At 40.2% G+C, this 27,345-nt stretch overlaps 1 protein-coding gene across 1 annotated transcript in view; it reads left to right on the top strand.

Annotated features, from left to right (window-relative positions):
- TP53BP2 (tumor protein p53 binding protein 2) overlaps positions 1–24,621 on the top strand; it is a 51,722-nt gene extending 27,101 nt beyond the window's left edge. Inside the window, exons 4-18 of the mRNA XM_033099578.1 lie at positions 709–791; positions 3,804–3,905; positions 5,816–5,990; positions 6,663–6,844; positions 7,214–7,378; positions 7,757–7,985; positions 9,229–9,336; positions 9,675–9,823; positions 10,513–10,975; positions 12,169–12,944; positions 15,526–15,663; positions 16,380–16,513; positions 17,354–17,520; positions 21,004–21,203; positions 23,826–24,621. Of these exons, the coding sequence (XP_032955469.1) occupies positions 709–791; positions 3,804–3,905; positions 5,816–5,990; positions 6,663–6,844; positions 7,214–7,378; positions 7,757–7,985; positions 9,229–9,336; positions 9,675–9,823; positions 10,513–10,975; positions 12,169–12,944; positions 15,526–15,663; positions 16,380–16,513; positions 17,354–17,520; positions 21,004–21,203; positions 23,826–23,867 (3,113 nt within the window). The 3' untranslated portion in view covers positions 23,868–24,621. The remainder of the gene's footprint in view (positions 1–708; positions 792–3,803; positions 3,906–5,815; positions 5,991–6,662; positions 6,845–7,213; positions 7,379–7,756; positions 7,986–9,228; positions 9,337–9,674; positions 9,824–10,512; positions 10,976–12,168; positions 12,945–15,525; positions 15,664–16,379; positions 16,514–17,353; positions 17,521–21,003; positions 21,204–23,825) is intronic.
- Positions 24,622–27,345: the final 2,724 nt, after the last annotated feature.

Raw genomic sequence — 27,345 nt, 5'->3', positions numbered from 1 at the left:
ATAAAATTTATTAAAAAAAAAAGATAAGAACTCACTAATCAGTTTACACTCTAATGGGAGAGAAGTGTAAAAAAAATTTTTTTTTTTTAAAAAACGCAGAATACAGTGTTTTCCAGTTAGTGCTTTTCCAAACTAAGAATATGGAAATTTTTTTACTTAACTAAACGGGGACATATTTCATAGTACTTACGAATTACCACCAAATGCCCTCAATAAGCCAGATATTCAAAATACCATTTGCTGTATTTTTCAGTTGCTTTCTTCCCGTAGAAGTTACAAACACTGTTAATGAGCACAAGGATGGATTGATTTAATTTTCACTGAATTCTTTCAGTGAAACTGTGTCTGGTTTCACTACGGACTAGCTAAACGGAGAACTAGGAGGAGCTACTCTAGCAAATGGTTTGAATTACTCATAATCAGAAGTACACTTATCTTGTTCATTTTTCTTCCTCTGAATCATGCAGCTTCCTAGGGAACAGTTAGCATGTGGCATTTTGTAGTGCTCACCATGCACTGTTCCAAGTAAGGTTTTCTAAAACAGGCAGAATTATGAGACCTTAATATCATTGATATTAGAAAATATTTCAAGTATGCTTTCGACTGAAAATATCGAAGGGCAATCATTACAGAACTCAGAAATGAACTGGTACTTAACAGTATCTGTCAACTCTGGTATTAATTTATAGTTTTGAATTTTGTGCCTAGTGAGTGGACCAAGGTCTCAGGATCCAGGTTTAAAAAGAAATGGTGTAAAAGTTCCTGGTGAACATCGAAGGAAGGAGAATGGGGTAAGGAACCATTTTCACCCATGCTATACATACATATACCACACTGCTACTGCCTTTTAATCTTTCAGTCTCATTCCTTTTTACCTTGTTGTTCATTGGATTATTAAGGATGGCCCTTTTTTAAAAGGTTATTTTAGATTTCTTTGGTAGAAACAATGAATTTCAGTGATCTCTACAGTGTTATTGTACCACAAATTCAGAGCAAAACAAATGTGGAGCAAATTTAAGATCATTTTTGGTGATTTTTTTGGTGATTTTAGTTGTTGCTGTAGTGCTTCTAGAAAAATGGAAAATTATATATTAGTGCTCTTGCTATTGCATATGAATGTTCCCAGATATTTCTGGGGTGCCTTGTATACGATTTCTTTTCAGAGGTCATAATTTTTAATACTGTTGGGGATTAGCTAGGTTAACTTTCTCCAATCTACAGTGAGTGAATTTATGTTAGAATCCAGATTATCTAAAGTAGATCTTGCTCCTCCTGTACCTTTCCTCAAATTCTTATTTCTATTTTCATCTTAGAGTTCTCTTGTAGTGATGAAAGGCTGATACAGGATAACAAGAATGGTCTTAGCCATTAACAGGATTTGAGTGCATCTTGACACACCATATCTTTCCCCCTCAATGGGTTTTTTTGTTTGTTTGTTTATTGAAGTATAATCGACATACAATAAACTATACACATTTCAAGTACACAGGTTGAGACGTTTTGACATAATGTGTACACTAGTGAAACCATCACCATAAAACCAAGATAATGAAAATGCCCATCACCCACAAAAGTTTCCCTGTGGCCTTTTGTTATCCTTCCCTTCTTGCCTCCCTCCCCATCCACAGTGAACCACCAGTCAGTTCACCTTCTGTCACTATAAATTGTTGTATTTTCTGGAATTTTCCATAAGTGGAATCATCCAGTATGTACTCTTTTTGTCTGAATTCACTCAGCATAATTATTTTGAGATTCATCCATTTTGTTGTGTATATCAGTAGTTAATTCCTTTTTATTGTTGAGAGGTATTTCATTGCCTGGATATCCTACAGTTTGTTTATGCACTCAGCTGATGATGGATATTTGGGTTGTTTACAGTTTTGGGCTACTTCATATCAAGCTGCTGTGAATGTTGGGGTACAAGTCTGTGTGGACAAGTGCTTTTATTTCTCTTGAGTAAATACTGATGGGTGGAATGGCTAGGTCATCTGGTATGTTCACTTTTTAAGAAGTTGCCAAAATGTTTCACAGTGATTGTTTTATTTTGCATTGCCACCAAAATACCAGTTTTTCCGTCTTTGCCAACATTTGGTATGGTCGATCCTTTTAATTTTGGCTGTCTAGTAGGTGTGTAGTGGTATTACATAGTGGTTATAATTTGTATTTCTCTAATTGCTAACAATATTGGGTATCTTTTCATGTGTTTGTTTGCCTTTTGTGTATCTTCTTTTGTGAAGTATTCAACTCTTTTGCCTATTTTTTCTATTTTTTGCCCCCTTCTTTTGCTCATTTTATTCTTTGTTTTTTTTTTGCTTTCTTATTCCTGAATTTGAGAGTTCTTTACATATTCTGAATCCAAGTCTTTGATTAGATATATGATTTGAAAATATTTTTTCCAGCCTGCAGCTTATTTTTAATTTTGATAAAGTATAATTGATCAGTTTAGAAGTTTTGCAGTTTTAAGTTTTACACTCAAGTTTATGATCCATTTTGAGTTAACATTTGCATGTGGTGTGAGAATTAAAGTTCTTTTTTTGTATGTGGATGTCCAGTTGTACAAGCTGTATTTGTTGAAAAGACTATTCTTTCTCCACTCAATTACCTCTGCACCTTTGTCTAAAATCAATTGCCCCACATATGTGTGGGTCTATTTTTGTACTCTTCTGTTTCATTATCTCTTTCTCTCTCTTGATGTCAATACCACACTGTATTGGTTACTGAAACATTGTAAGTCTTGAAGTCAGGTAGTGTATTCCAACTTTATCCTTTTCAAAGTTGTTTTGGCTATTCTAGATCCTTTGTATTTCCCTATGGAATTTTAGAATTTGCTTGTCAATTTATACAAAAAAGCCTACTGGGATTTTGGTTAGGATTCTGTTGACTCCATAGATCAGTTTGGGAAGAATTGCCATCATGACAATTTGTGAATACCAGCGTATATCTCTCCATTTATTTAGGTTGTCTTTCTCTCAGCAGTGTTCTGAAATTTTCAATGTATAGGCCTTGCACATCTTCTGTTAAATTTATTCCTAAGTACTTAGTTTTTTTTTATGCCATTGTAAATGATATTTTAAATTAGTTTTTCAATTTCTGGTTTTGCTAATATATAGAAATACAGTTGTGCTATTTTGCTAATTAATGTATTAGTTCTGGTAGCGTTTTTAGATTCTGTAGTATTTTGTTCATAGATGATTATGTTGTCTATAAGTTAAAGACAGTTTAACTTCTTCCTTTCCAATCTGGATACAATTTATTTCTTTTTCTTGTTTCGTTTTACTGGTTAGAACCTCCAGGACCATGTTGAATAGATACATGATAGTGGGCATCTTGCTTTTTGTACCTGATGATCCAATGTGTCTTGAATTTTTTTTTAATGCTAGTGTCATATTTTTAAAGGTTGTTCTGATGACTGTATTTTGGGTTTACTGCCAGTGCCCCAATATCCTGTTTAATGTGATCAAACACTATTTTCCTAATACAAATTAACTGTAGAACAAGGTAATTCTAAATTGTTCCATTTATGTCACTATTGAAAGTATTTAATTTTAAATTTACCACTTAAGAGTGTGTATGTTAGTAATATGGTCTGTATGTTAGTAGTATGTTTTACATCTTAATAAGTCAATGTTGGGGGGTATTAATACACAAATTAACGCGCTCTTTAATATTATGAAAGAAAAATGGCTAAATAATTTTGTCATGTTAGTCCACGTGAAGCTTATAAATAATATAAAGAGGCCTCTGAGGGAGAAATCTCTAGATCATTTTACAGTAAGTGGATTGCTTGTGTTTTTTATTTGTAGGTTAATAGTCCTAGGATGGATCTGACTCTGGCAGAACTTCAGGAAATGGCATCTCGCCAGCAGCAGCAGATTGAGGCCCAGCAGCAGATGCTGGCTACTAAGGTAATGTCTTGTTTTAACAGCCCTAACAGGCCGCCCCTGTTGGTGTATGCGCAGAGCTGTTTACTTTCTGCCCTCATTGTTAAGCCACTCCCCTCACAGGTAGGAGCGGATGCTCTCAACCCAGAAACCACCTGCTGTGGGTGCTTTCTTCTCTTTGCTACAGCATTTTGTAGAAGCCCTTAAATCATGTCAGTTGTTCAAGATCTTCCTGACCCTTGATTCTGATCAAATAAACCAAGCTGTGGCGGGTAGCAGAGGACTTACTCTGGGCTAAGCTTATCTTGAATCGTGGCTACAGCAAGAGAAACTTTAAAGTCTGCTAACGCTAGCACTGTCCCCTTCTGCTGCTCGGTACCGATAACAAGCTGCTTGCCTTTATTTGGGGACATTTTCCACCCACAAACTAATACTTATCCTGGCCTTGAACAAGGAAAATAGAAGAAGCCTTTCCGTGACTATCAAAACCAATCTCATCGCTGCTGCTTCTGCCAGCCATAGGCTTCTAGTCTAAACCAGATGTCATCGAACTTTCATTGTAAATATTAGAGTAAATATTGTAGGCTTTGCAGGCTGTGCTGCCTCAGCTCTGCAGGTGTAGAAGGAAAGTAGCCATAGACAGTAGGTTAATGACTGGATGTGGCTGTTCCAGCAAAACTGTACTTAACAAACATAGCCAGCTGATTGCACCTGCAGGCCATCGCCTGCCAGCCCCTGATCTAAGCGCTCAGGATCTGCGACTGACCAGCCCTTCAGTGACCATAAGTTCACTGACACTGGGGCCGACAGTTGATGGTTAGACATGGCGTGTTACCCAGCAGGACTCTGAAGCGTGGCCAGGGTTCTCCACACGCACTGTGCCTTCTGTGCAACACCTCCTATGCTTCCTCTGCACCCAGACACCAACTTTCCCAAAGTCGTGTGTGTCATTGCTTCTCACACTTTGATATGCATGCGAATCCCCTGGGGATCTCGTTCAAAATGCAGGATCTGACTCAGTAAGTCTGGGTTGGGGGCTGAGTTTGCATTTCTCCCAAGCTCCCAGGTGGTGTTGCTGTACCATTCCTTGAATAATAAGGACATGAATTCGAATAAAAAGATTGATTGTTAGCAGAGGAAATCGCTAGCCTCAGATCCTTATTCTGAAACTATTTCTGTATTATTTATATGTTTTAGGCATATTAATCTGAGAAGTGTATCCTTTTTTATAAATTGCGTGGGCTCTATTACTCAGTTTTAAAATGTTTAATATAATAGAAATAAAATTTTAAGTTGCATACTTGAGTTTTCTAAAGGCGTTAAAGTAGTTCTTTGCCACTTTTCTAAGTGTATTTTATTGAGTATCTACTAACTATGTAAGGTACAAAGAGATTTACATTTCATTCACATTTCACAATCCTCACTACAGCCCTATGAGGTCGTTATTAGTGATCATCCATGTCATAGATGAAGAAACAGACTTGTATACTCGCTGAGGTTATGTAATTTGCCCAGTCTCGTAGCTAGTAAGTGGCAGTGCTTGGGTTTGAATCCAAATTCGACTCTAACGCTTTTTATTTAACAACTCTCTTAGACTGCCTCCCTTCTCTCCATGAGCTCCTTTTTAAAATTGTTTCCACAATTCATGAAAACTAGTTCAAGGTTCACGGCTTGCTTGCTACATGAGAACCACTTGGATTTAAAACACTGGTTCCTGGATCTTACCCCCTGGAGATTTTGGGATTGGGGCCGGGAGTGTGTTTTTAACAAGCTTCCAAGGTGGTTCTGGTGGCTGTGTAACAGGACAGATGGTGAGACCAGGACAGTGTGACATGCGCACCTCAGTGTCGACATCTCATGTCGTGGTTAGATTATTTGGGGTCAGTGGTACCCCTGTTTGAAATGATATGCCTGATGATGGCTTTTATCTTTAGGAGCAGCGCTTAAAGTTTCTGAAACAGCAAGACCAGCGTCAACAGCAACAGGCTGCAGAGCAGGAGAAGCTTAAGAGGCTAAAAGAAATAGCTGAGAATCAGGAAGCTAAGCTGAAAAAAGTGAGAGCGCTTAAAGGCCACGTGGAACAAAAGAGACTAAGCAACGGAAAGCTTGGTGAGTTGTTCCCCGTCCGTTTTCTTCAGCCCTAAAGGCTGCACGTTAAACTCTGGGCATGAAAACACATCAGCGTGGGAAGTTTAGATGCATTTCTAGTAAGTGAGAAGCATCCAATGAGACCTTGTACATAGATAACTGTAAAGTGATGTTTTGAAAAGAATAATTCACTGTACTTTTGATGCTGCTGAACTGAATTCAGCTTTTAAATGGTTCAAGGTTCCGAAGTTACCTGTGGAACATGTACTGGTTATTTATTTTCTTCTCTCGAAATATATTTTGACTGAAATTTAAATGAAGGCAAGGATGATTATTCATATAATAGCTCCATCTATTACAAGACCATTTAAATTAAAATTTCAGTGGCTTAATAGTTCCATCTAATACTATAAAATTGAGATGAAAAATTCTAAAGAAATTAATGGAGTTTAATGTTTAATTATGTTCTTAATACAAATCATGCTAAAGACACATCCAGAATGAGGCACAGGTATTTAGAGATGTCTCTGTTGATTTCACTTGCTCATAAAAGAAATAGGTTGGCTCTAGGACATTTCTGGGAAATTTCTCTGCTTTTTATTAGAAAGTTAATTGTAAAACCTGGTTGCCTGGGAAGTGGTCCATTCTTGTTTTTCTTTTCGACTCCTGTTGCTTTTCTCCTTTTCATTCTAGTGGAGGAAATTGAACAGATGAATAATTTGTTCCAGCAAAAACAGAGGGAACTCGTTCTGGCTGTGTCAAAAGTAGAGGAACTTACGAGACAGCTGGAGATGCTCAAGAACGGCAGGATTGACGGTCACCATGACAACCAGTCTGCGGTGGCCGAGCTCGATCGCCTCTACAAGGAACTGCAGGTAAACTGCGGCCTGCTTGTGATCACAGGCAACCCCCCTCTCCAGGAAGAGTTGTCCACAGAAGTGGCAGGAAGTGCTGGATTTCTGGCTCTTTTCCTTGAAGAGCCAGAAAGGAAGGGGAGGGAGACCTAAACCCCAGAGAATCCAGAATAAACTTGATAGCACCACACAGGAAACCTGAGGCCTTCCTCATAACCACAGCCCGTGGTCTGACACTTACATTTAAACCATGAGATGAGCAGTGTGGACAGGCGGAGGGGGCCGCACGCGTTCAGAAATCATATAATAGTTCACCAAGTGATTATCTGTGTGAGAAATTGTTCTTCCTACTCCTTGGCTACCTTTTTTGTTTCCCCCCATTTTATTCAGTTAAGAAACAAATTGAATCAAGAGCAGAATGCCAAGCTGCAACAACAGAGGGAGTGTTTGAATAGGCGCAATTCAGAGGTGGCAGTCATGGACAAGCGTGTGAATGAGCTAAGGGACCGGCTGTGGAAGAAGAAGGCGGCGCTACAGCAAAAAGAAAATCTTTCCGTAAGTGGGCTGTCCCGTAACCGGCCGAGGAGGAGGGGAAAGATGACCAGCGCAGTGAGGTCAGTTGTCATCGCAGCTTCTTCAGAATCGTTATTCAGTGCGCCCTCAGAAGAGACCAGGCTACTGCTTCTCAAAAGACAGTCCGCTCTTCTTTCACTTGTTAATGCCGTTCCCTGTGTAGCTCTGCTTGTCATCAAGTGTGGGTGGGAGTTCATGGTGCAGTGCTTTGCTTTGGGGAGGTTTCTTGTAGTCTCTAGGGCTGGATCCTGGAAGAGCTAATTTTTAAACATTATGAGAATTTCTTGGCCTTTTCTGAGTGTGATCCAATCCGACTTATAGTTGACTTGTAATACTAAAGGACCTGTGCTTTCTCCTAAGGTCTCACCTGATGGACATCTGCCTCAGCAAGGGGTGTCAGCACCAAGCCGCGTGGCTGCCGTTGGGCCCTACATCCAGTCGTCCACTATGCCACGGATGCCCCCCAGGCCTGACCTTCTGGTGAAGCCAGCTCTGCCAGATGGTCCCTTGGCCATGCAGCCTGCAGAGGGGCCCATGAAAGTACACACACTACCCAACATGAGATCCGGGGCCTCTTCCCAGACTAAAGGTAAAAACAAGTCATTTTCAAGTCTTCACAGCTTAATTCCTCCCATCCTCACTTTTGCTTTTCCCCAGGTTTGAGTTTTGAAAGAATGTCTTCCTATCCCCTGTTCATATTTACGTTCTAAGAATCTCCTTGTAGTCTTCACTAGTGTAATGATAAGTTTCTTAATCCTAAATAATACAGTTCTGTTCAGGAAATGAAATAGAATAGAATATTTTTTCAAATCTGAAAATTATTTTGAATTCCCTCTTGTGAATAAGGAAATTTTGATCTGAGGTTAGTAACTTGAGAACTTTCCTTTTGGTGTAAAAACACCATATATGTGGTTAGTGGTGTCATTGTTGCAGAGCGTGAAGTGGTGAATCCTCTCTGTTGATAAATGGCGTTTCTGTTCATATGTGCTTGTGCATGAGAATTTCCCTGTTGATAATTTTTAGAATAAATCTTGTTGGGAAATAAAATGAGAATCACAGAGGCGCCGGCGTGTGATCTTGCATTCTGTGTAGTTCTGAGACACACGGGGAGGTGCGAGCCAGCGTTTTGTAATACGCTGGAAAGGAAGGGAGAACTGTAGGAAAATCAAGGTGAAAACATTCTTTAATGACCTTATCATTCTGACCCCGGGAGGAAAACATAATAGCCAGTATTGTCTCTTTTCTCTAACTACTGTCATGTGCCAAAAATAACTAACTTTAAAGTTATTTATTATTTTGCCATAAATTACCACCGTGAAGCAATAGTGCCACCTAATCTGGGTCTTATTGTAGGAAGAGTTACTTTTGTTTCTATCAGGAACAGTTAAAGCTATGGCTTTGAAACCTAAATATCAGTGTAGAATAAACCTGAGTACATTGATCTGTGAGACTGTGGTCCAAGTCCTGGGTTAAAATCTGCTTTTTTGCCTTTTTGTGGTGCATGCGTCCTTGTCGTGTCATTGTGGAAGACACACCTCTGAGCCCGTGGTCTGCTAAGTTGGAAATCATTTTCTAGGTTATGAAGAGTGATGTATCCTTGCTGGTTCAAGCAGACTTTCTGTTTACCACAATTAATTTTAAATTGAGTTCGGGGCGGGAAAGTCTTCAGTTGGAATTATAAAATCTAATATTTTCTAAGTAAGTTTATTAGGATTGTTGTGAGTGTAAAATTTAAAGCTGTGTTTAGAGATTAAACTTCTTAGTAGCCAAACGAACCATCAAAAATCTCTTTAGAAGGCTGGGCTATTTTTAGATGTTTTTCTGCATTCTAGGCTCTAAAATCCATCCACTTGGCCCTGATTGGAGTCCAAATACAGATTTTTTCCCAAGCCACGCCTCCGCTTCTGCACTGAAAAGCTCTGGGAATGCTGCAGACCAAGGTGAGGTTCATTTTTGCTGCTCCGGAACTTTCTATTTTGGCCATCTCAAAGGTGCTGTGTGTTCTTTTTTAGGTAGTTTATTTTCTAGTGTGTTTAAACTCCAGACAGTACTTATTTCCAGAACACTGTCATTTAGCCAGGGAATTAAGGTAGTACCAGCATTGTAGTGTTTGGGTTATTTTTTAATCAACTTAATTTAAAAATAGGGAAGTATTCCATGGGTACAGAGTTTCAGAGAGATGGTGAGGAGAGAGAAACTTACGCATGAATAAGAAATTTTATCTCCGACAGTTTGACTATCAGCGTGATTTTGTTTTATTTTTTTCTGTCTTCTTCAGCTGACGATGGGGAAGTTCCGCTGAGGGAGAAGGAGAAGAAAGTCCGTCCCTTTTCAATGTTTGACACAGTCGACCAGTCTGCTGCCCCACCTGCCTTTGGGACTCTGAGGAAGAACCAGAGCAGTGAAGATATCTTGCGGGATGCTCAGGTACTTCAGGCAGTCCCCGTTTTAAACTTTAATGGTAATTCTAAATGCGTTTTTTTAGAAGAGATAAAGTATTACATGAGGGAGAGCAGGAAAAACCAAACTACATCTGGAAGGTTAGAAAATATAAGAGTATTCTGTTATTTCCAGTTCCGTGGTCTGTGGTGTCACAGGATTTTGGAAGATGACTGACATGCTTCCTTCTGGGTCATATTTCGTGTGATTCTCTAAAAAATATGAGTGCCTGGAAGAATATCGTGTTTGTGCTGTTCATTTACTTTGTATCTTCAAAATTTGGAGCTGAGGTTACATGAAACGATTTGATGGTGAATCTTCTAGCTATTAGGATCCCAACCTTTGACAACCAGATTATAGCTCCGTGCTCCAGGATAAGGGTTTGTTACCACAGTGGCCTAGGTTGCATGAAGCTCTGATGAACAAGAATGGTTTTCCATTATTGACACCTTCTGTGACTACGTAAGGGCAGAACTTTTCAAGTGGGCAGTTAGAGGTGCCCAAGGAGGAAGTCGTACAGGGCAGGCACTGGAGTGCATTACCAAAGTCCCTTATTAAATTCAGATTTAAAACTTCTTAATGATTTAAAAATGTAGAGCTAGTATTATCTGGAACATCCTGTGTGCCCAGTTATACAGAACTTTTATTGGCTTTGTGTGTGTGTGTGTATCTTACAGGCTGCAAATAAAAATGTGGCGAAAGTACCACCTCCTGTTCCATCAAAACCCAAGCAGGTTAATTTGCCTTATTTTGGACAAACGAATCAGTCACCATCCGACGTGAAACCAGATGGAAACCCTCAGCAATTGTCAGCAGCTGTTGCATCCGTAGGACATAAACCCAAAACAGCAGGGCAGCCACAGAGGGCCCTGCTGTCCCCCGGCATCCTTTCTGTCGGCCAAGACCAAACTCTTCTTCCAGGTTCTAAGCAAGAAAGTCCACCTGCTGCCGCTGTCCGGCCTTTCACTCCTCAGCCTTCCAAAGATGCCCTTCTTCCCCACTTCAGGAAACCCCAGACTGTGGCAGCCAGCTCAATCTACTCCATGTACACACAGCATCAGGCTCCCGGAAAAAACTTCCAGCAGGCAGTGCAGAGTGCGCTGACCAAGACACAATCCAGAGGGCCACACTTCTCGAGTGGTAAGGTTCTCAGTCTTGTTTTCACCTGCGTAGGTGACGTGTGTAACTCCTACACCAGAGCTGTCGTCTGTCAGGGAGCCAAATGACTTGTCCCTATTTGACCCAGGCTTTTGTTCCGAGAGTTTTGTTTAATTGTGGCTTCTCTTCTTAAGTGGGAGTTTAAACTTAAGTTTCTGCGAAACGTCAGCTACTGCAGTAGGCACTGATGATAACAGATGAATAACATGTAATGCTATGAAAATAAGAGACGAGTCAAATTGGCGGATAAAACCTACAGGAAAGACACCGTTTTCTGTGTTGTGATTACCTGTGGGCATGTGTTTCCCTCTCACCCACGAGCTCCTTCAGAGCCAAGAACTCAGGAATAACCCTCTCTGCTGAATTTTAAGTTGCTCTAATGAGAGCACAGCCACTAGTTAAATATAAAAACATAAAGAGATTACTTTGTTTTAAACATATGTAATCTGGTCATTTGCTGGGCTCTTTCTAAGAGTCATTCGTTAGTTTATAGGATTGGAATGAAATTCACTGTGTTTTGATTGAAGGCAAATGGCTTTCTAGTCATGAAATAAGCATGTAATTGTGGTCTAAAATGTCATATTTAGACTGCAAAGAATTAATATATATGCTACATTGTACTCCTTTCATTGTTCTCAGTGTAAACTGCTAATATGATAATTTGGGAATTAGATACTTTTCATACAATCAGAATGTTAAGGGGATTAGTTTTGGTAAATATAAGTGGTTCTTAGTAATTTTGTAAGCCAAATACCATTTCTCACGTGGATTTACTCTTGAAAATTATGAAAGATGGGCTAGTGTGTATTTAGTTTCAATCTGGGCATATGAAAGGATTACCAATTTTCATTGATTCTGAATTCCTTGTACATTTTGATATTTTAAACTTGGATACTACAGTCAGTTGTTCCTTACAATTATTATTGGTAGCGTTTTCTTATTGGTACTTAAAACAATGATGCCTGTTACAATCTGGGGGTTTTGATTCTTTAATAAGTTTCTGATGCAAGGATGGAAGCCTTGCTTTGTCATTTGTTATAAAAAATTAGTTGTAGTGGAGGGCTTTATATAGTAAATACGAAATTAGAAGAGGCTTTAATTCTGTTAGCTGTGTCTGCTACCTGCCAGTTTTGTGTAGTTCATCCTAATCAGTGCTTTTCTTCTGTTTCCATTAGTATATGGCAAGCCGGTGGTGGCCAGTGCCCAAAATCAGCAGCAGCACCCCGAGAACATCTACTCCAGTAGCCAGGGCCCACCCGGCAGTCCGGAACCGGAAACAGAGCCCGTTTCTTCAATTCAGGAGAACCACGAAAATGAAAGAATTCCTCGACCGCTCAGCCCAACCAAATTATTGCCTTTCTTATCGAACCCTTACCGAAACCAGAGCGATGCTGATTTAGAAGCCCTACGAAAGAAACTGTCGAATGCACCAAGGCCACTGAAAAAACGGAGCTCGATTACAGAGCCAGAGGGTCCTAATGGGCCGAATATTCAGAAGCTTTTGTATCAGCGGACCACCATCGCTGCCATGGAGACCATCTCTGTGCCATCATACCCACCCAAGTCAACCTCTGGGACTGCCAGCTCAGAAAGCCCAGTGGAAATCCAGAATCCATATTTACATGCGGAGCCAGAGAAGGAGGTGGTGTCTCTGCTTCCTGAGCCAGTATCCGCAGAGGAAGCCGGGAGTGGCAATACAGAGAACGGTGACATGCCAGCCGCTTCTCCGGGCCTTGATTATGTGTCTGAAGGAATCCCAGACAGCAGCCCCAATTTCCAGAATAGCGTGGAAGAACCAAATCCAGAGGCTCCCCACCTGCTTGACGTGTACCTGGAGGAATACCCCCCATACCCACCACCGCCATACCCATCGGGGGAGCCAGAGGGGCCAGGAGAAGACTCTGGCAGCATGCGTCCGCCTGAAATCACTGGGCAGGTGTCTCTGCCTCCTGTGAGTAATGTGGTACCTCTTGATCGTTCGGGAGCCTTGTCACACTTCTGGGTGGTTGACTGTCAGAACTCAGTGAAACCCCAGCAAACACTTAGGGCCATTTGCAAAAGGTGTGTGTTTAAGCTGCCTGTGGTAGCGAAGGTGCTGTACAGTGTGCCTTCTGTTGTACAATTCCCTTGGCACACAGTGGAGCTTTGAAAATGTTTTCAAAATTCACTATGTTTAGTATAAAGAACATTTTTGTGTTTTCGGGAGAACCCTTCTTTGTGTGTGAAGCAAACAGTTTTATTCTTGTACCTGTAAATACCACATTTGCTCTTTCTTACCTAGCTGATGTCACATACTAGGGAAGCACACTCGACTGGGGATGAGACGACCAAGATTTGAAACTTCCGTTCCTAGTTTAGTTCTGTGAACCCAGGCAGATGGTTCAACTTCTCTCATTGTTGAAATCACTCTTTCAAACTTTTCTTTTTCTAGCAGTGAAATTTATTTTTAATGTAATATTCACCTGGAACCTCAAACTCCCAACACAGAAAATTGGAAGGGTTCTGGATGAAATGGGGGTGGGTGGGGTGGACATCTACTTAGCCTCTTTCTTACCTTCAACATAGTGTGAAATCTCTGCGTAGCATAATAACCCCAAAGGTTTGTACGTTATCCTGAAGCTTTGTATGTTTTGATTTGGGCATGTCTTCCACACTCCTTCCAAATATTAAGCTTTTATTTGGGAGTTTATCATACCGCTTTGAAATAGATGAGAGAAGATAAACATCCCAGATTGTCTTTAAAGAAAGTCAGTTTTTTCAGAGTTTAATTTGAAGTCATTTCATGTCAGTGGGATGCTACACTACGAACTTTTGAAACCTGGTCAAAAGCAAAACAGCATATTATAAGAATTTTTGGAAAAGTGCTTTATATGTTTGATGCCTTATTACTTCTTTTAGATGTGTTAGTATTCAAGGATAAGGATTATCCAGAGTTGCTTTAGCTACTGGTTACAGTAAACATTTGCTTAAAAGTTTTATTTAGTAAACACTGTATTCTAGGAAAAAATGTTTTAAGGTAGAGGTTAACACGTTTTAAACAACTTTGTCCCTCCAAGTCCTGAAGCTTGGTTCTCTTCATTTGAGTGTTACCCGTGCAAAAAGGAAAGAAGTTTTAACATCTAGTACTTTTGTCATTTCCCCTCTTTTTGTTCTTGTGCCAAAATAATTCATACTTTCAAAGAGAGAAAAAGAAAACCAGAGTTTGTAAAAAAAAAATTAAAAAAAAAATCATACTTTCTTTTTAAGATTCTATTATTTTCTTCCTAGGAAAGAGGTTTACCTTTTCCCTCTTAGTTTAAATAAACTAGAAGCTGCTATCTCATACTTTGATTTGAAAGTGGAGATGGCAGGTGTCCTTATCGGTTGTATTATTACAGTCATATCATGTGTACACTTCGGTTTTTCAAGAAACAACATTTTAGCCATTGCACATTTGTGAAATATATTGATTGCCACTTAATGACTTTCAGAACTCAGTGGTTTTCCACATTTGAAATAAAATAGACATGTGTACCATATCAGACCTTAGGAATCATTTCCACTTTTGTTAGATGTGTTTAAGAAATCCATTTTACAGGATGTTCGAGCTAGTCTTAATAATTTTGCCTTATTTTTTTAAAGCCTGACATTCAAATGTAGAAAGACTTGCTTAATTCATTCATATATCTTGGAGTCTAGTTAAATTAAGGCAAACTGATCTTTATTATTTACCTTAATTATATGCTTTCCCTGCAAGGAAGCATTATGTCATGAAATGGTTAAAAGGAAGGGCTTCAAAGAAGCCAGATTACTTGAATTTGAATTCCAGCTCTGATGTTGACTGGTTGTGTGCCTTAATTTCCTTATCTATAAAAGCAGGTAATAGGGCCGTCGTGAGGAATAAATGAACAATCATTCAGTAATTATTAGCTGTCATAATTCTGAGTTGTGCTCTTGCCCAATTGAACCGTGTGGGGTTTGCTATACTAGATTAGGTAGGTAATTTAAAGACCAATCTGGGCTAATTTTGGTACTTGACAGGAAACCAGCCTACTTGTCGTTGGAGATTATACTCTTAGTTTATACTGTAATGGATTACCAAATGTGATTTCACTGGGTTTCAGAAGGTTAAGTTCTTCTCATTTGTTACATGGGTGTATTCATCAAGCTACATATTATGATACACAGAGGGTGCCAAAAAAATGTATACATATTTTAAGAAAGAAAAAAAATGTAATAAAATTGTAATACTCAGCATATAGTCACGTTTGACGTCTGCAATTACAAGAGGTGCTGAAAGTGGTTACCATCAGCGTCCAGACACTTCTGATTACGGTGAACTATTGCTACATGAATAACATCGCTTAAAATGTGTATACATTTTTTTGGCACCCTCTGTATATATTTTTTATGAATAATGTATAAAAAGTGCTAAATATATGTATTCTTAGTGTCTTTTACTGACTCAACTGATAGGTTATTCCTCCCCTTTTGTTGGTGTTGGTCTCTTGCTTAGACCAGGATCCTTAATTTCCCACACATTTCTTCTGCAGGGCAAAAGGACAAACTTGCGTAAAACTGGTTCAGAGCGAATTGCTCATGGAATGAGGGTGAAATTCAACCCCCTTGCCTTACTTCTAGATTCATCTTTGGAGGGAGAATTTGACCTTGTACAGAGAATTATTTATGAGGTATGATTTAATTCATTAATGTCTTAAACACAACCTTGTATTGTAGTTTGTTTTAAAACTCTAATCAGAAAGTGGCCGTGGAGAAACTGTATTTTTAAATTGCTTTCTTTTGGGGGTGGTGGGGTTGTAAAGAGAAACCCATGAGCATGCTCCAAAACAGGCTCTGCTATTGTAAAGGTGTTTAAAATTTTCAATAATACTGAAGTTCAGTTTTTACTAGGGGTCCGCTAGAGTCCTTTTTTTTCCCTCTAGGAGATCATTACCCTCCTTTAAAAATTGCTCATGTATGGTTTGTACTAGACAGTGTTAAATTACAGATGCGGTCTGTACTTTTCAGAAGCCTACTATTTAAAATATTTTTAGTTGACCTTTCTTCCTTTCCATGGAAAATGTCACTTCTACTAGACACTAATTTGTGGTGGGAAGTTGGAGGATAAATAAACAAAAATGACTATAAGGATACAGTTTCTGGTACTTCTTAAATTTTTAAAGAACCTTTTTATAGTGAGTGCCTACTTAATGTGGCTGTTCCGTCTGTCTTATTTCTAGACTGGTTCTTGGTATAGTTCTCTTGGCTCCCGTAGGTTCCAATTATGATTTAAAAAAAAAATACCACAAGAGTCTGTTCCTGTGCTCATGATCCTAAAGAGCTAGTTAATAGTGCCAGTTCAGGTGACAAAAGATTTGAGTGACGGTCGCTCTTCTGGCTGTTACAGGTCGATGACCCAAGCCTGCCTAACGACGAAGGTATCACGGCCCTTCACAACGCCGTGTGTGCCGGCCACACGGAAATCGTGAAATTCCTGGTACAATTTGGTGTGAATGTGAATGCCGCTGATAGTGACGGATGGTAAGATGGCCTGGAAACGTCACTCAAATGTCACTTGTGTCTGCCGTGAACAAGCAGCTCTGGCAGAAGTGTGTCCGTAGGTGACCTCAGGCCGCTCGTAATCTCGAAGGAGGAACGGCTGGACCTTTTTGAGGCATTACATGCCCTCATGTAACAGTCACCTCACTCCCAGTTTGGAAGCAGATGGAGTCTTAAAAATTGAGTAGTTAAATAGTAAAAATGTCTCAAAGCGCTGCACAGTTAATTACGTGTCAGCAAATTTGAGAAATGCTGATTTAAGCAACATCCCGCCTGCAGCACCGATGTCCTGAAACTTCTCAGTCTTTAATGTACTAATGTCCATTGTGTATATTGGACAAGAGGGGATAAATTACAATTTATAACCTTTCCCAAATATATCTGACCATGGATCCATTTTTCACGGAGCTTTTTGTGTACATAAAACAGGAGATATTATAAATGATGAATATTGTTCATAGGATACTGGATTATTATTAAATAATAAAGAGCCTAATAAGTTACTGTCACCCCCAATAACTCTTACAGAGTGGGTAGTAAGTTTTGTATTTAGTTTTAAATTATAATATTTTCTTTTTTGGAGGAATACAAAGAGCCCCAGAGTAGTCCAGTGCTCTGATTTTTACCGTTGTGGCTATGATTCTCTCATGGGCTCAAGTACCTACGTTTAACTGATTGAAAAAACAACTGCATGAGAGGTTTTCGAAAGGCAGGACCTAGTAGACGATAGACTCAAGAGCCTTCTTACAGGTGCCGTAGCCCAGCAGGTGTCGTTCAGCCTAGAATGGCACTGCCAGCCTCGGCTGCGTCTTCCCCCCACAGGACCCCCCTGCACTGCGCCGCCTCCTGTAACAACGTCCAGGTGTGCAAGTTTCTGGTGGAGTCGGGAGCTGCTGTGTTTGCCATGACCTACAGCGACATGCAGACCGCTGCCGACAAGTGTGAGGAGATGGAGGAAGGCTACACCCAGTGCTCTCAGTTTCTGTACGGTGGGTCACCGTTCCATTCGCATGCATGGAGCTCTGTGTGAATTTACCCTGTATCTCGGGTATATTCAGTGAGCGCTTTACTATTGGGAAAACCATTTTTGTGTTGCGTGTAGTCCTGGGCATTGAAAAGAGGACAGCCTTAGCTTTGATCACAGGCATTAATGCAGCTTTTGTGGGGATACCTGGAAACAGAACGTCAGGGGCGTCTTCAAGTACAAAAGAGACCAGTGCTAATGGCCTTAACGTCTGATCTAATGGCGTCAATGGTGTTTGACCATCAAAAGACCCTCTGCTAAGACTTTGTTTAGTACTTAGTGAGTGACGGTGTATCTTTGCAAGATGAGCAAGAGATGCAGTGTCGGTATAAGAACCCAGTTGACCCAGGTGTTCCTGCTAAATCAAACTGGACATAAAGTCAAATGAAGGCAACACGTTTGAGAGCTAATTTTGTGACTTTTTTTGTCTTCTTAATTTTGAATTTATAATTTTAATTGATAACATTGTCTCTGTACCCAGAGAAAAATGGACTGGGCGTTTGAGGTGGCTAAAGGTTGGTTGACATTTTTATTTACAAGGAAAGTTTTTTTATTTACGAGTCTCAGACGTTGAGGTCAGTGTTCTTTTTATTATAGTTTGGCTTTAGAGAAATTGACAAGGGAAAAATAGAGTGAGAAATGAGGGAGTCCCTGGACTCCATACCACTCAGTCGCTCAGGAACTCTTTTGCCAGTTGATTAAATGACCGCTGTGGTTAAAAGACATAGGCCTTCTTTTCTGTTAGTAACTGTTTCCAGGCTCTAGGCGAGAAGGGACAGAGTCAGAGGGAGACCCACAAACCCCAAGTTCTCTTCGTCTCTCACTGCCAGTTTTTATTTTGCTATTTCTGATTATTTTTTGTTTATGTTCTGAACTCTGCCTCAAAGAATAATTTTGATATATTAAGATATTTTAAAATCAATATGTTAATATATATTTTATTAAATGTATTGGCCACCTTGAGCTCTATTTAAAATATGGAATATGATTTTTAAAAAAACATTTAGGAACATCTGGTCAGGGATTCTTTAAATTTATGAACCATATTACAGACAGGAAAAGTGTTTCTGACATAGGTGTGTGGTTTAAATAATAATGATAATAGATTGGCAACAGTGAGTATCGTGTATCAGCTTCAGAAACACACATTACCATTGTATGTGCTGGGATCTGTGTGCCTTACCCTGATGAAGCCCTGTCACATCTGTGGTGACTTACCTGGAATTTTATGTTTCTCATCCCTTCCTTTTAAAAAATAGTTATATCATGTGCATATGAATCCTTTAACTAATGTTACTTAGTTTTGCCTGTTTTTGAGCTTTCTATAAAATAAATCATACTGGTGATTCTGTGGCTTTTTTCATTCACCTTTTTTTTTGAGATTTCATGTGTGTGGTTGTGTGTAGCTGTTGTTGTTTTTCACTGTGCTGTACTGTCCCATTTTATGACTATATCATAGTTTATCCTTCCATTCTACTTTCGACAGACAGCAGGCTGTTTATTTATGTATCCAGTTGTAAACACTGCGCCTGTGCCATGTCTGTGCTTATCTCTGGTGTCTGTCTAGAAGTGGAATTGCCAGGTCACAGCGAAGCACTCTCAGCAGAGTTCCTTATGCTCCGTGTTCTCGTTGACCCGTGGTTTTAGTTTGCATTTCCCACATTACCAGTGATATTGAGCATGTTTTCTTCTCTAATGAGAAATTCTCTTCCATTCCTAATGATTTCTGAGACATGAGACTTGAGTTGTTACTTTGAGTATGCCAAAGTATCCAGAATTTCTCCCTACCCCCTTCCCCATCCCAAACAGATAATGAGTCTGGCCAGCTTTAAAACTTTGTGGAATTATAGCTATATGAAGTGTCATTGTCCCGCTGAATCTAGCTGTCATGCTTTGCATGTCTTTATTTAAACAGGAAAGTTGGAAATTTACTTGTCCCCATTAGTAGAAATCGGACCCTTTAGATTGTCAGGGCCTCATTTTGGAAAACAACAATTTCATTTCTTGTTTCATTTTTGCTGAGAGAGAGAGAGAGAGAGAGAGAGAGAGAGAGAGAGAGAGGGGAATACTGCATGCTACATCTTAGTAATTGATATCAGAATAATAAGTTCATAATGAATAGTTTAGTGTTCACATAAGTTGAAAAACCTGACTATTCCAAAAGCAAGCAGGTATTTTCCTGGCTTTTCTAAAAACAAAGGTGAAAATAATAGTGAGGTCCGAATCATTCAGGACCTTGATTGCCTGATTCCTTTCCTTCTCTTCTGCTTTCCTCCTATTGCCTGCCCTTTGATGATTGTGATGGATGCCGGTTATTAGCGCTGCCCTGTAGGGCAGGAAGGCATCAATGGAGAAAGGTGACACTCAAGGTTTATTTTGCGCATCTGGTAGTAACTGGTGAAAAATGCATGTTTGAGGAGTTTTTCCCTTTCCAGGTTGTGGATTTCACTATCTTCTAGAATTCGAATTCTCATTATTTTAGAGTTGGCTATATGCAGACTTTTATATCATGTCTAAAATACTTAGTCATATTTCTGCATTCTTGCATATTATATAATTTTTTTTTTAAATCTTTCCCCATTTGGAAATTGATAGAGACTACTTTAATAGATGAAATATTTCTGCTCTTTTTTCTCTGTCTTCCCTACATTTCAGGGAAAGAATGAAGTAACGTTCCTACACTTAGGAGTAGGCTGAAATTTGACAGGCATATCATTTCCTTTTTTAATATCCCAGACTCAAACACTTGTTTTTTTATTCCCGGGCTTGTGAAAGTTTTGTATTCTGAGTCATGCTGGTTTTCGGAGATGCCCAGGTATCTGTCAGTTTGTAGAGCTGTGATGGAGCTGACAGCACACGTCAACGGGCCTTTCGTATATGCCCTTCATACTGGCTTTTGGTCTCCCCTTGCCCCAGGAAGTCTATTTATTGAACGTTTATAAGTTCTAACATTCCAGCATGTACTCTTTTATGATACTCCTTTGGTTTTGTATAGCTAAAAGGTCCCTCCCTTTTTTTATTATTAGTTTCAGGTGTACAAAACAACTTAGTGATCAGACATTTACACCCCTCACAAAGTGATAACCCCACCAAGTCTCCTACCCATCTGACACAGTACATAGCTGTTAAACAATACCGGTAACCATATTCCGTAGGCTGTACTTTATATCCCGTGACTCTACGTACATTTTTAAAAATTATAGTTGACATTTGATACTATTTTTATATTAGTTTCAGGTGTATAGCGCAGTGGTTAGGCATTCATATAATTTATGAGGTGATTCCCCCAGACAAATCTAGTACCCCTTGGACACCATATATAGTTTTCACAACATTACTGATTATATTCCCCGTACTGTATTTCACATCTCATGATAGCTAAAAGTTCTTAAGGGTGGCATTCTCCGAGTTACATATTCTGTGCTGTTTCTTCTCATCCTGATTATAGGAGTTCAGGAGAAAATGGGCATAATGAATAAAGGAGTCATTTATGCTCTTTGGGATTATGAACCTCAGAATGACGACGAGCTGCCCATGAAAGAGGGAGACTGCATGACAATCATCCGTAGGGAAGACGAAGATGAAATTGAATGGTGGTGGGCGCGCTTGAATGAGAAGGAGGGATACGTTCCACGCAATCTGCTGGGAGTAAGTTATTCCAACCCTGATGATGTTTTTATGTCAGGAGCTTTGCGAAACTGATACGGTAACTCACTGCCCTTTGTTAATGAGACGTGGATTAGAAAATTCTGATGGTCTTAGATTTAGACTTACGGCCACATTTACAGTGACTCCTGTTATGAGCAATAGCACGTTTATATGTTTGCCAGGCCCAGAGGTCAGGGGTGCCGTCTACATTTACAGATAGAGTAAAAGTAACTGGATAATGTGAGGGGAATTGAACTTAGGACCTTCACGTAAATTTTAAATTTGTTTAAATCAGGATTTGCATATTTGGTAGTGACCTCACATAGGGCATTAAAGACAAAATTCTTTGCTCTTTCTCTACTATTTAAGTTTCATGAAAACCAAGAAAATAAGATATAAACACATGTAAATGAGTAACACTTCTATGTTAGTGCGAAGGGAGTGCTGTCATCAGATCAAGATTCTCAGGAGTATGTTCAGGGAAAAGGCTAGTGTGGTCGGACAGAGGCTACAAAGAGGAGACCGGAAGTGCATTAGGCTCTTGCACAACTTCCCGTGTTCCCTCGTCCGGTTGTGTGTGCACAGGGGCCATGTTGGACGTGTGAAAGGGAGGGAGAGAAACAATTAAGATAAGTGAGAGACCGAGGTAAAAGTTGAAAGGTACCAGTGCTCACAAAACCCACTGTTGTGAGGAAGTGAGGGGTGTCTGAGGGAGGGGAGGGCTGACGTCACCTGCAGCTCACGGCGTACGGCTCAGGGGTACTGGCCCCCACATCCCCAGATCCCCAGCAGCATGTAGGATGTGGGTACCAGGGCAGCAGAAAGGATGGGGGAGGGCCAGAGAAAGTGGCCTCCTTAAGGTTGTTGCGAGGATAAAGCAGCTGTTGAATATGTAGCCGATGGGAGATACCTTGATTGATATTTTCATCAACTGTCGGACAGATGTGGTCTGTGCCCACATTGAGCTTCTGCTCTGGCATTGAGGCCATGATCGGGGTTCTGTCTGTGAGTGGCCCGCTGCCTGGGCATCACCTTCTGTGGAGGTGGTTAAAATGACTCCAGTGTCGGTACCTGGCTGTCTGGATTGTGACCAGTGTCTTCTCGTCCCGACTCCCCCTTCTCCATTGTCGTTTGTCTGATGGGCAGCATGAATGACTTCATCCATCCTGACTGCTGCCTTCCAGATAGCAGAATTTATTATTAAACACACATTTGGGGTTCAGGCAATATGCCTTCGTGTGATCATAATGAAAGTGAAAAAAATTAGGCATCGAGCCCTTTAAAAACGCTTTCAACTTACCGGATGAAAGTAGAAATATAAAGGTTGTTCTCTTTCAAGCACCCCTGTTTGCTTCTGCAGCGTCTCTAACCCCAGAGAAATGTAATGTCTTATGGGGAGCCACTTTCCATCTCTAACAAACATCAATAGCAAATAAGCACTTCGACTTTTGCAGTTTCTTATCTGAGAAAAGCTCTACCTCTGAGAGCTAGTTGCTTATTTGAGTCTTATTTTAATTTTTTAACAAAGAGGTCCTGTGGTTTATGACACGTGGGAGAATGGTCCGTCCCCACTTGTGGAAGCGCTGGCCGAAGACTCAGTTCTGCTTCATATGTATGACTCTCAAAAGGTTCTGAAATCAACAGACTGGACTGAAGATTTCCATCTCAATTTAACATTTAAATACTCTTAGTCCTTTGGAAATCTTTTCTGGATAGAAGTGGCCTCTATACACCTTTTTTTTTTTTGGTTTTTTTGAGGTTGAAAAAAAGGAAATTGCATAAATGTTACATTTTTAGTCAAAGGCTCAGATATGAGTCTAAAAAATGGTATTGGCTAAAAATCTTTTCTCGGAGAAAAATAATTCTTTGTATAACACTGGTCCGCCAGTTAGTTTTCCAGTTTTGGCTGGAAGTCTGACTCTGCTTTCTTTCAGTAAAGCTTTTCTCCCCTTTGTCTATGAGAGGAGGAGGAGACGGAGGAGGAGGCTTTTGTTTAGTTGCCAGTTGAAGGACTAGTTTGACTTGCTCTTGGCTTTAAGACCAGAGATCTGGTGACCTGCACCCTCCGCTCCAGCCCTTGTTACGGAAAACACAAACCCACAAAGTCCTGAAACAAAGCACCCCACTTATCCTTCCTTAAATCTGTAGACTTTTAGTCTGTGGCATTTCGTTCCTGACAGCCTCAAGTCCCATGACACAGTGTTATGTCCACTGTGAACCAAGTTAAAAGAGACTTGAATCTCTTACCTCGTCCCTTGGCATGGCAGCGCCAGTGCTGGAGCTTATGGAATATACTCCAGTCACCGTCAGCACTTTGTATGCCGTAGGAGACTTGGTTTACAGTCAGCAGGTCGTGCAGATTGAGTCCATGCTTCGCCGTCGTGGATTTTTACATCACTGCACTTTCACATGTCCTTGCAGAATAGCTGATTAGGAGAGTTGCTCATTGTGAATCTTTGTGTCCTCAAATAGCTTGAGATGCTTCATATGGCAGAAGGAGTCCTTTCTTTAGCTTAATTTCTATCCTGTGCCATCAACCCCCCTCTCTAATATTTCTTGAGATGTTTGTTATACTCTCACGTGTCTGTACAGTATGTAAATATTTTATGAACTCTCTTACAGCTATACCCAAGAATTAAACCAAGACAAAGGAGCTTGGCCTGAAACTTTATAGAATTGTAGTTAATGAAGAAATTAATCTCTGTTATCACTAAGAAGTAACATGATTGTACTTGGCACAAATTTCAGAAGACTTATTTTAATGACAATGTAACTCGAAAGCCATGAAGAATGCTCTGGAAGAAGATGAAGGATCGAAGGACTCGCTGTTCGTGGAGGAAGTTCATCCCCACGAAATGGAGCTTGTATTATAAGTGAGCTGATCTTACTGCCTTGGGGTAAAGGTGTCCCCGATACCTGGTGACAATCCTGTTTCCCCGCAAGAAATAGGACCGCTTATTGAGCCACTGGGAAAGCTTCATGTCTAGGTCAGTTGGAGTGTTTTGGCACCTGCCTGTACCTGCTCCCACCAGAAAGGACCAGTGCCGTCATGGCACCATCCCCGATTGTCCGTCAGCACCAGCAGGCCCTCAGGGGACTCGCGTGAAGGCTCGAAGATTCCACACACCTGTATATTGTCAGTGAGGAACTGCTGGTTAGTAGTCAGTGAGCAATAACTTTCTTACTATATGAGTTCTTGTAGCATTTTAAGAATTATACATATATTGGAAATATTGAAACCAAGCTACACTACAGGTAATTAGATTTAGAATCTTGTTTTTAGGCTGAATTTCAACGTATATTTATTGCCTTTTGTATCTTGGAAATTAGAGACTTGTTGTAGACTTACCCATAATATTTGTCAAGATTATAGCTGACTTTAAAAACAATTGTGATAAAATTAAACTTTTTGACTCTATGCTCTTTACTTGTTTTAGTTTTTGATGTCATAAATTGGCCTTGTTTAAGGTTCCCAAGCATTGAGAGCTATTACTCAGCTGAAAAATAATACGATTTCTTTCCCAGTAATGTGATTAAATGTAAGAAGTATTTCTTTGCTTACGAACAACTCTCAGATTTGCAATTTATGAGTTTTGTGGTGGTCTTTGATATAGAATTAAGTTTTGTTTTTTTTTATTTTAAAGGTCTTAGAGACCAGTAGAATAGACTGTTTCAGGGTCCTCATTTTATTTCACTTTTTTTTTATCAATATTTTTTTTTATTAGTTTCAGGTGCACAAAACAATGTAATAGTTAGACATTTATCATTTGTATCCCTCACACAGTGACAACCCCCCTCCCCCATCCAGTACCCCTCTGACATCGCACACAGCCATTACATTTCCACGGTCTCTATTCCTAATGCTGTACTCCGCTTCTTGTAACTGTATACATATATAAAATTGTAGTTGACATTCATTATTGTTCAGCTTCAGCTTCAGGTGTACAGTGCAGTGATCAAATACCATGTGATCTTACTTATATATGGAATCTAAAGAAAAGAATAAATGAATGAATTAATCAGAAGCAATATTGGAGACATAGAGGAAAAACTGAGGGTTGCTAGATGGGGGGGGGGGCTAAGGGGGAAGGTGAGGGGATTAGAAAGCACAGTCGGTAACCACAAGATGGCCACAGGGATACGAAGGACAGTTTGGGGAATATAATCAGTAATGTTGGAAAGATTTTATAGGATATCCGATGGACACTTGTCTCGTTAGGGAGACCACCTCAGGGAAGATATTTTACATTTCTTCATTGAGTTATATATATTGATTTATGGGATGGAAAGTTAAGTAGACAGGGACTCCACATGGTTTTATTGATATGTTACCAAGTTTGTGAATTGTTTGTTTGGGAATTCATTTTGCTTAGTGGAACTGTTTTATTTAGTAGAAGACACAAGTGAAAAAAACCAATGGTGATCTTTCCTTATACATTTTTAGAGCTAAATTCTAGCAAGAAAGGAAGCTAAAAGACCATGACTTTCTGAGTAATGGAGAAACAGTGACAACATGAACTAATAAAAATCCGAAAACATGTGTGGTAGACAGACTTCTACACTTGATATTAGCCAAAAGGCTGGGAAGCGATTGGCAGGCAGAATTTTAGACAGCCCCTCCCCATATTCGTATCCCCAGGTGCTATGGACTAAATGTTTGTGTCCCTCTAATATTCATGTTGAAGCCCCAACCCCCAAAGTGTGGAGTTTGGCCTTTGGGAATTACTTAGGTTTACATGCGATCGTGAGGGTGGGGCCCCAAAATGGGGTCAGTGTCCTAACAGGAGGGGGACACGAGCTCCGCTCTGTCCGTGCGAGGATACAACAAGAAAGCTGCATCTGCAAGTGAGGAAGAGTCCTCACCAGACACTGAATCTGCTGGCACCTTCATCTCCGACTTCCCAGCATCCAGAACTTCGAGAAATAAATGTCTGTTGTTTAAGCCGCCCCGTCCACAGAATTTTTGTTATCGCAGCCCGAGCTGACTAAGACACCTGGTTATTCAGTCAAACACTAATCCAGCCACTGCTATGAGGGACTTTTCAGATTTAGTTAAATTTACTAATCAACTGACCTTAAAAGATGGAGATTATTCTGGATTATCCAGGCAGACCCAGCAATCACACAAGCCCTGCAGAGCAGGAGAGGTGAGGCAGAAGGGAAGTCAGGGAGATCTGAAGCGTGAGACGGACTCAGCCTGATACTGTTGGCTTTGAAGGCGAAAGGGTCACGAGTCAGGGAACGTGGAAGCGGAGAAAAACCTGGCTGACAGCCAGCAAGAAGCGGGACCTCGGCCCTATAACCACACGGAGCCGTAGCAGGCCTGGAGACAGATTTTCCTCGAGTCTCCAGTGAGAAATGCGGCAGATGTTGGACTTCTCCAGAACGGTGAGATAGTGGGTTTTTACGCCGCTACGTTTGTGCTCGTATGTTACCGCAGCAATAGAAAACTAATACCACACAGGTTCTAATCCTGGGCTGGTGCGCTACTAACCCATCATGTGACCCGCCCAGGACGCTGGACCCCACTGAGCCGTGTTGTCCTGATCCAAAGTGGAGCTTAATACCGTTGTCTCTACGTACGTCAGCGGAGGGAAACCACAGTAAGTGCTGTGTGAAGGAAGGTACTTGGGAAACTGTAAAGAATTGCACAAATTCTTTAGGAAAAGGGAAGACGTGCAAATTAGGAAAGCGTGGTCATCTGTTTTATTTAGTCCTAAACGTTGACCATCATTTGTGTGTATTCTCCCTTTTTGGTATTTTACTTGTTTATTTTATTATCCAAGTGTTCATATCCTTACATCAAAGCTCCTAGTAGAAGTATTTAAAAGTACAGAAAAGGGTTATGAAGCTTGGGGTTGGGGGGAGACCACTATTAATATTTGGGCCCGTTTCTGTTACAGAGTCTTGTCTGGGATGTTTGTCCCCGTGTAGTTGAGAGCGTACTGTTGAAGCCATTCTGTTTCTCTTGTTTTATGCTTGACGTGGCCTCGTAAACATGATTTTTAATGGCTGCACAATATTCCATCCTTTAATTTATCCAGTTTATCTGATGTTGAACATACGGCTGTTTTCCATCTCGTGTGTGTCGTAATTGATGCTGTAGTCACATCTTTATGGGAGCAGAATGTTTATTTTTGAA

Source organism: Rhinolophus ferrumequinum, chromosome 27 (assembly GCF_004115265.2).
Source record: "Rhinolophus ferrumequinum isolate MPI-CBG mRhiFer1 chromosome 27, mRhiFer1_v1.p, whole genome shotgun sequence".
Classification (NCBI taxonomy): domain Eukaryota; kingdom Metazoa; phylum Chordata; class Mammalia; order Chiroptera; family Rhinolophidae; genus Rhinolophus; species Rhinolophus ferrumequinum.
Note: the sequence above shows the minus strand (reverse complement) of the source record. Positions and strands in the feature narration are given on the sequence as shown.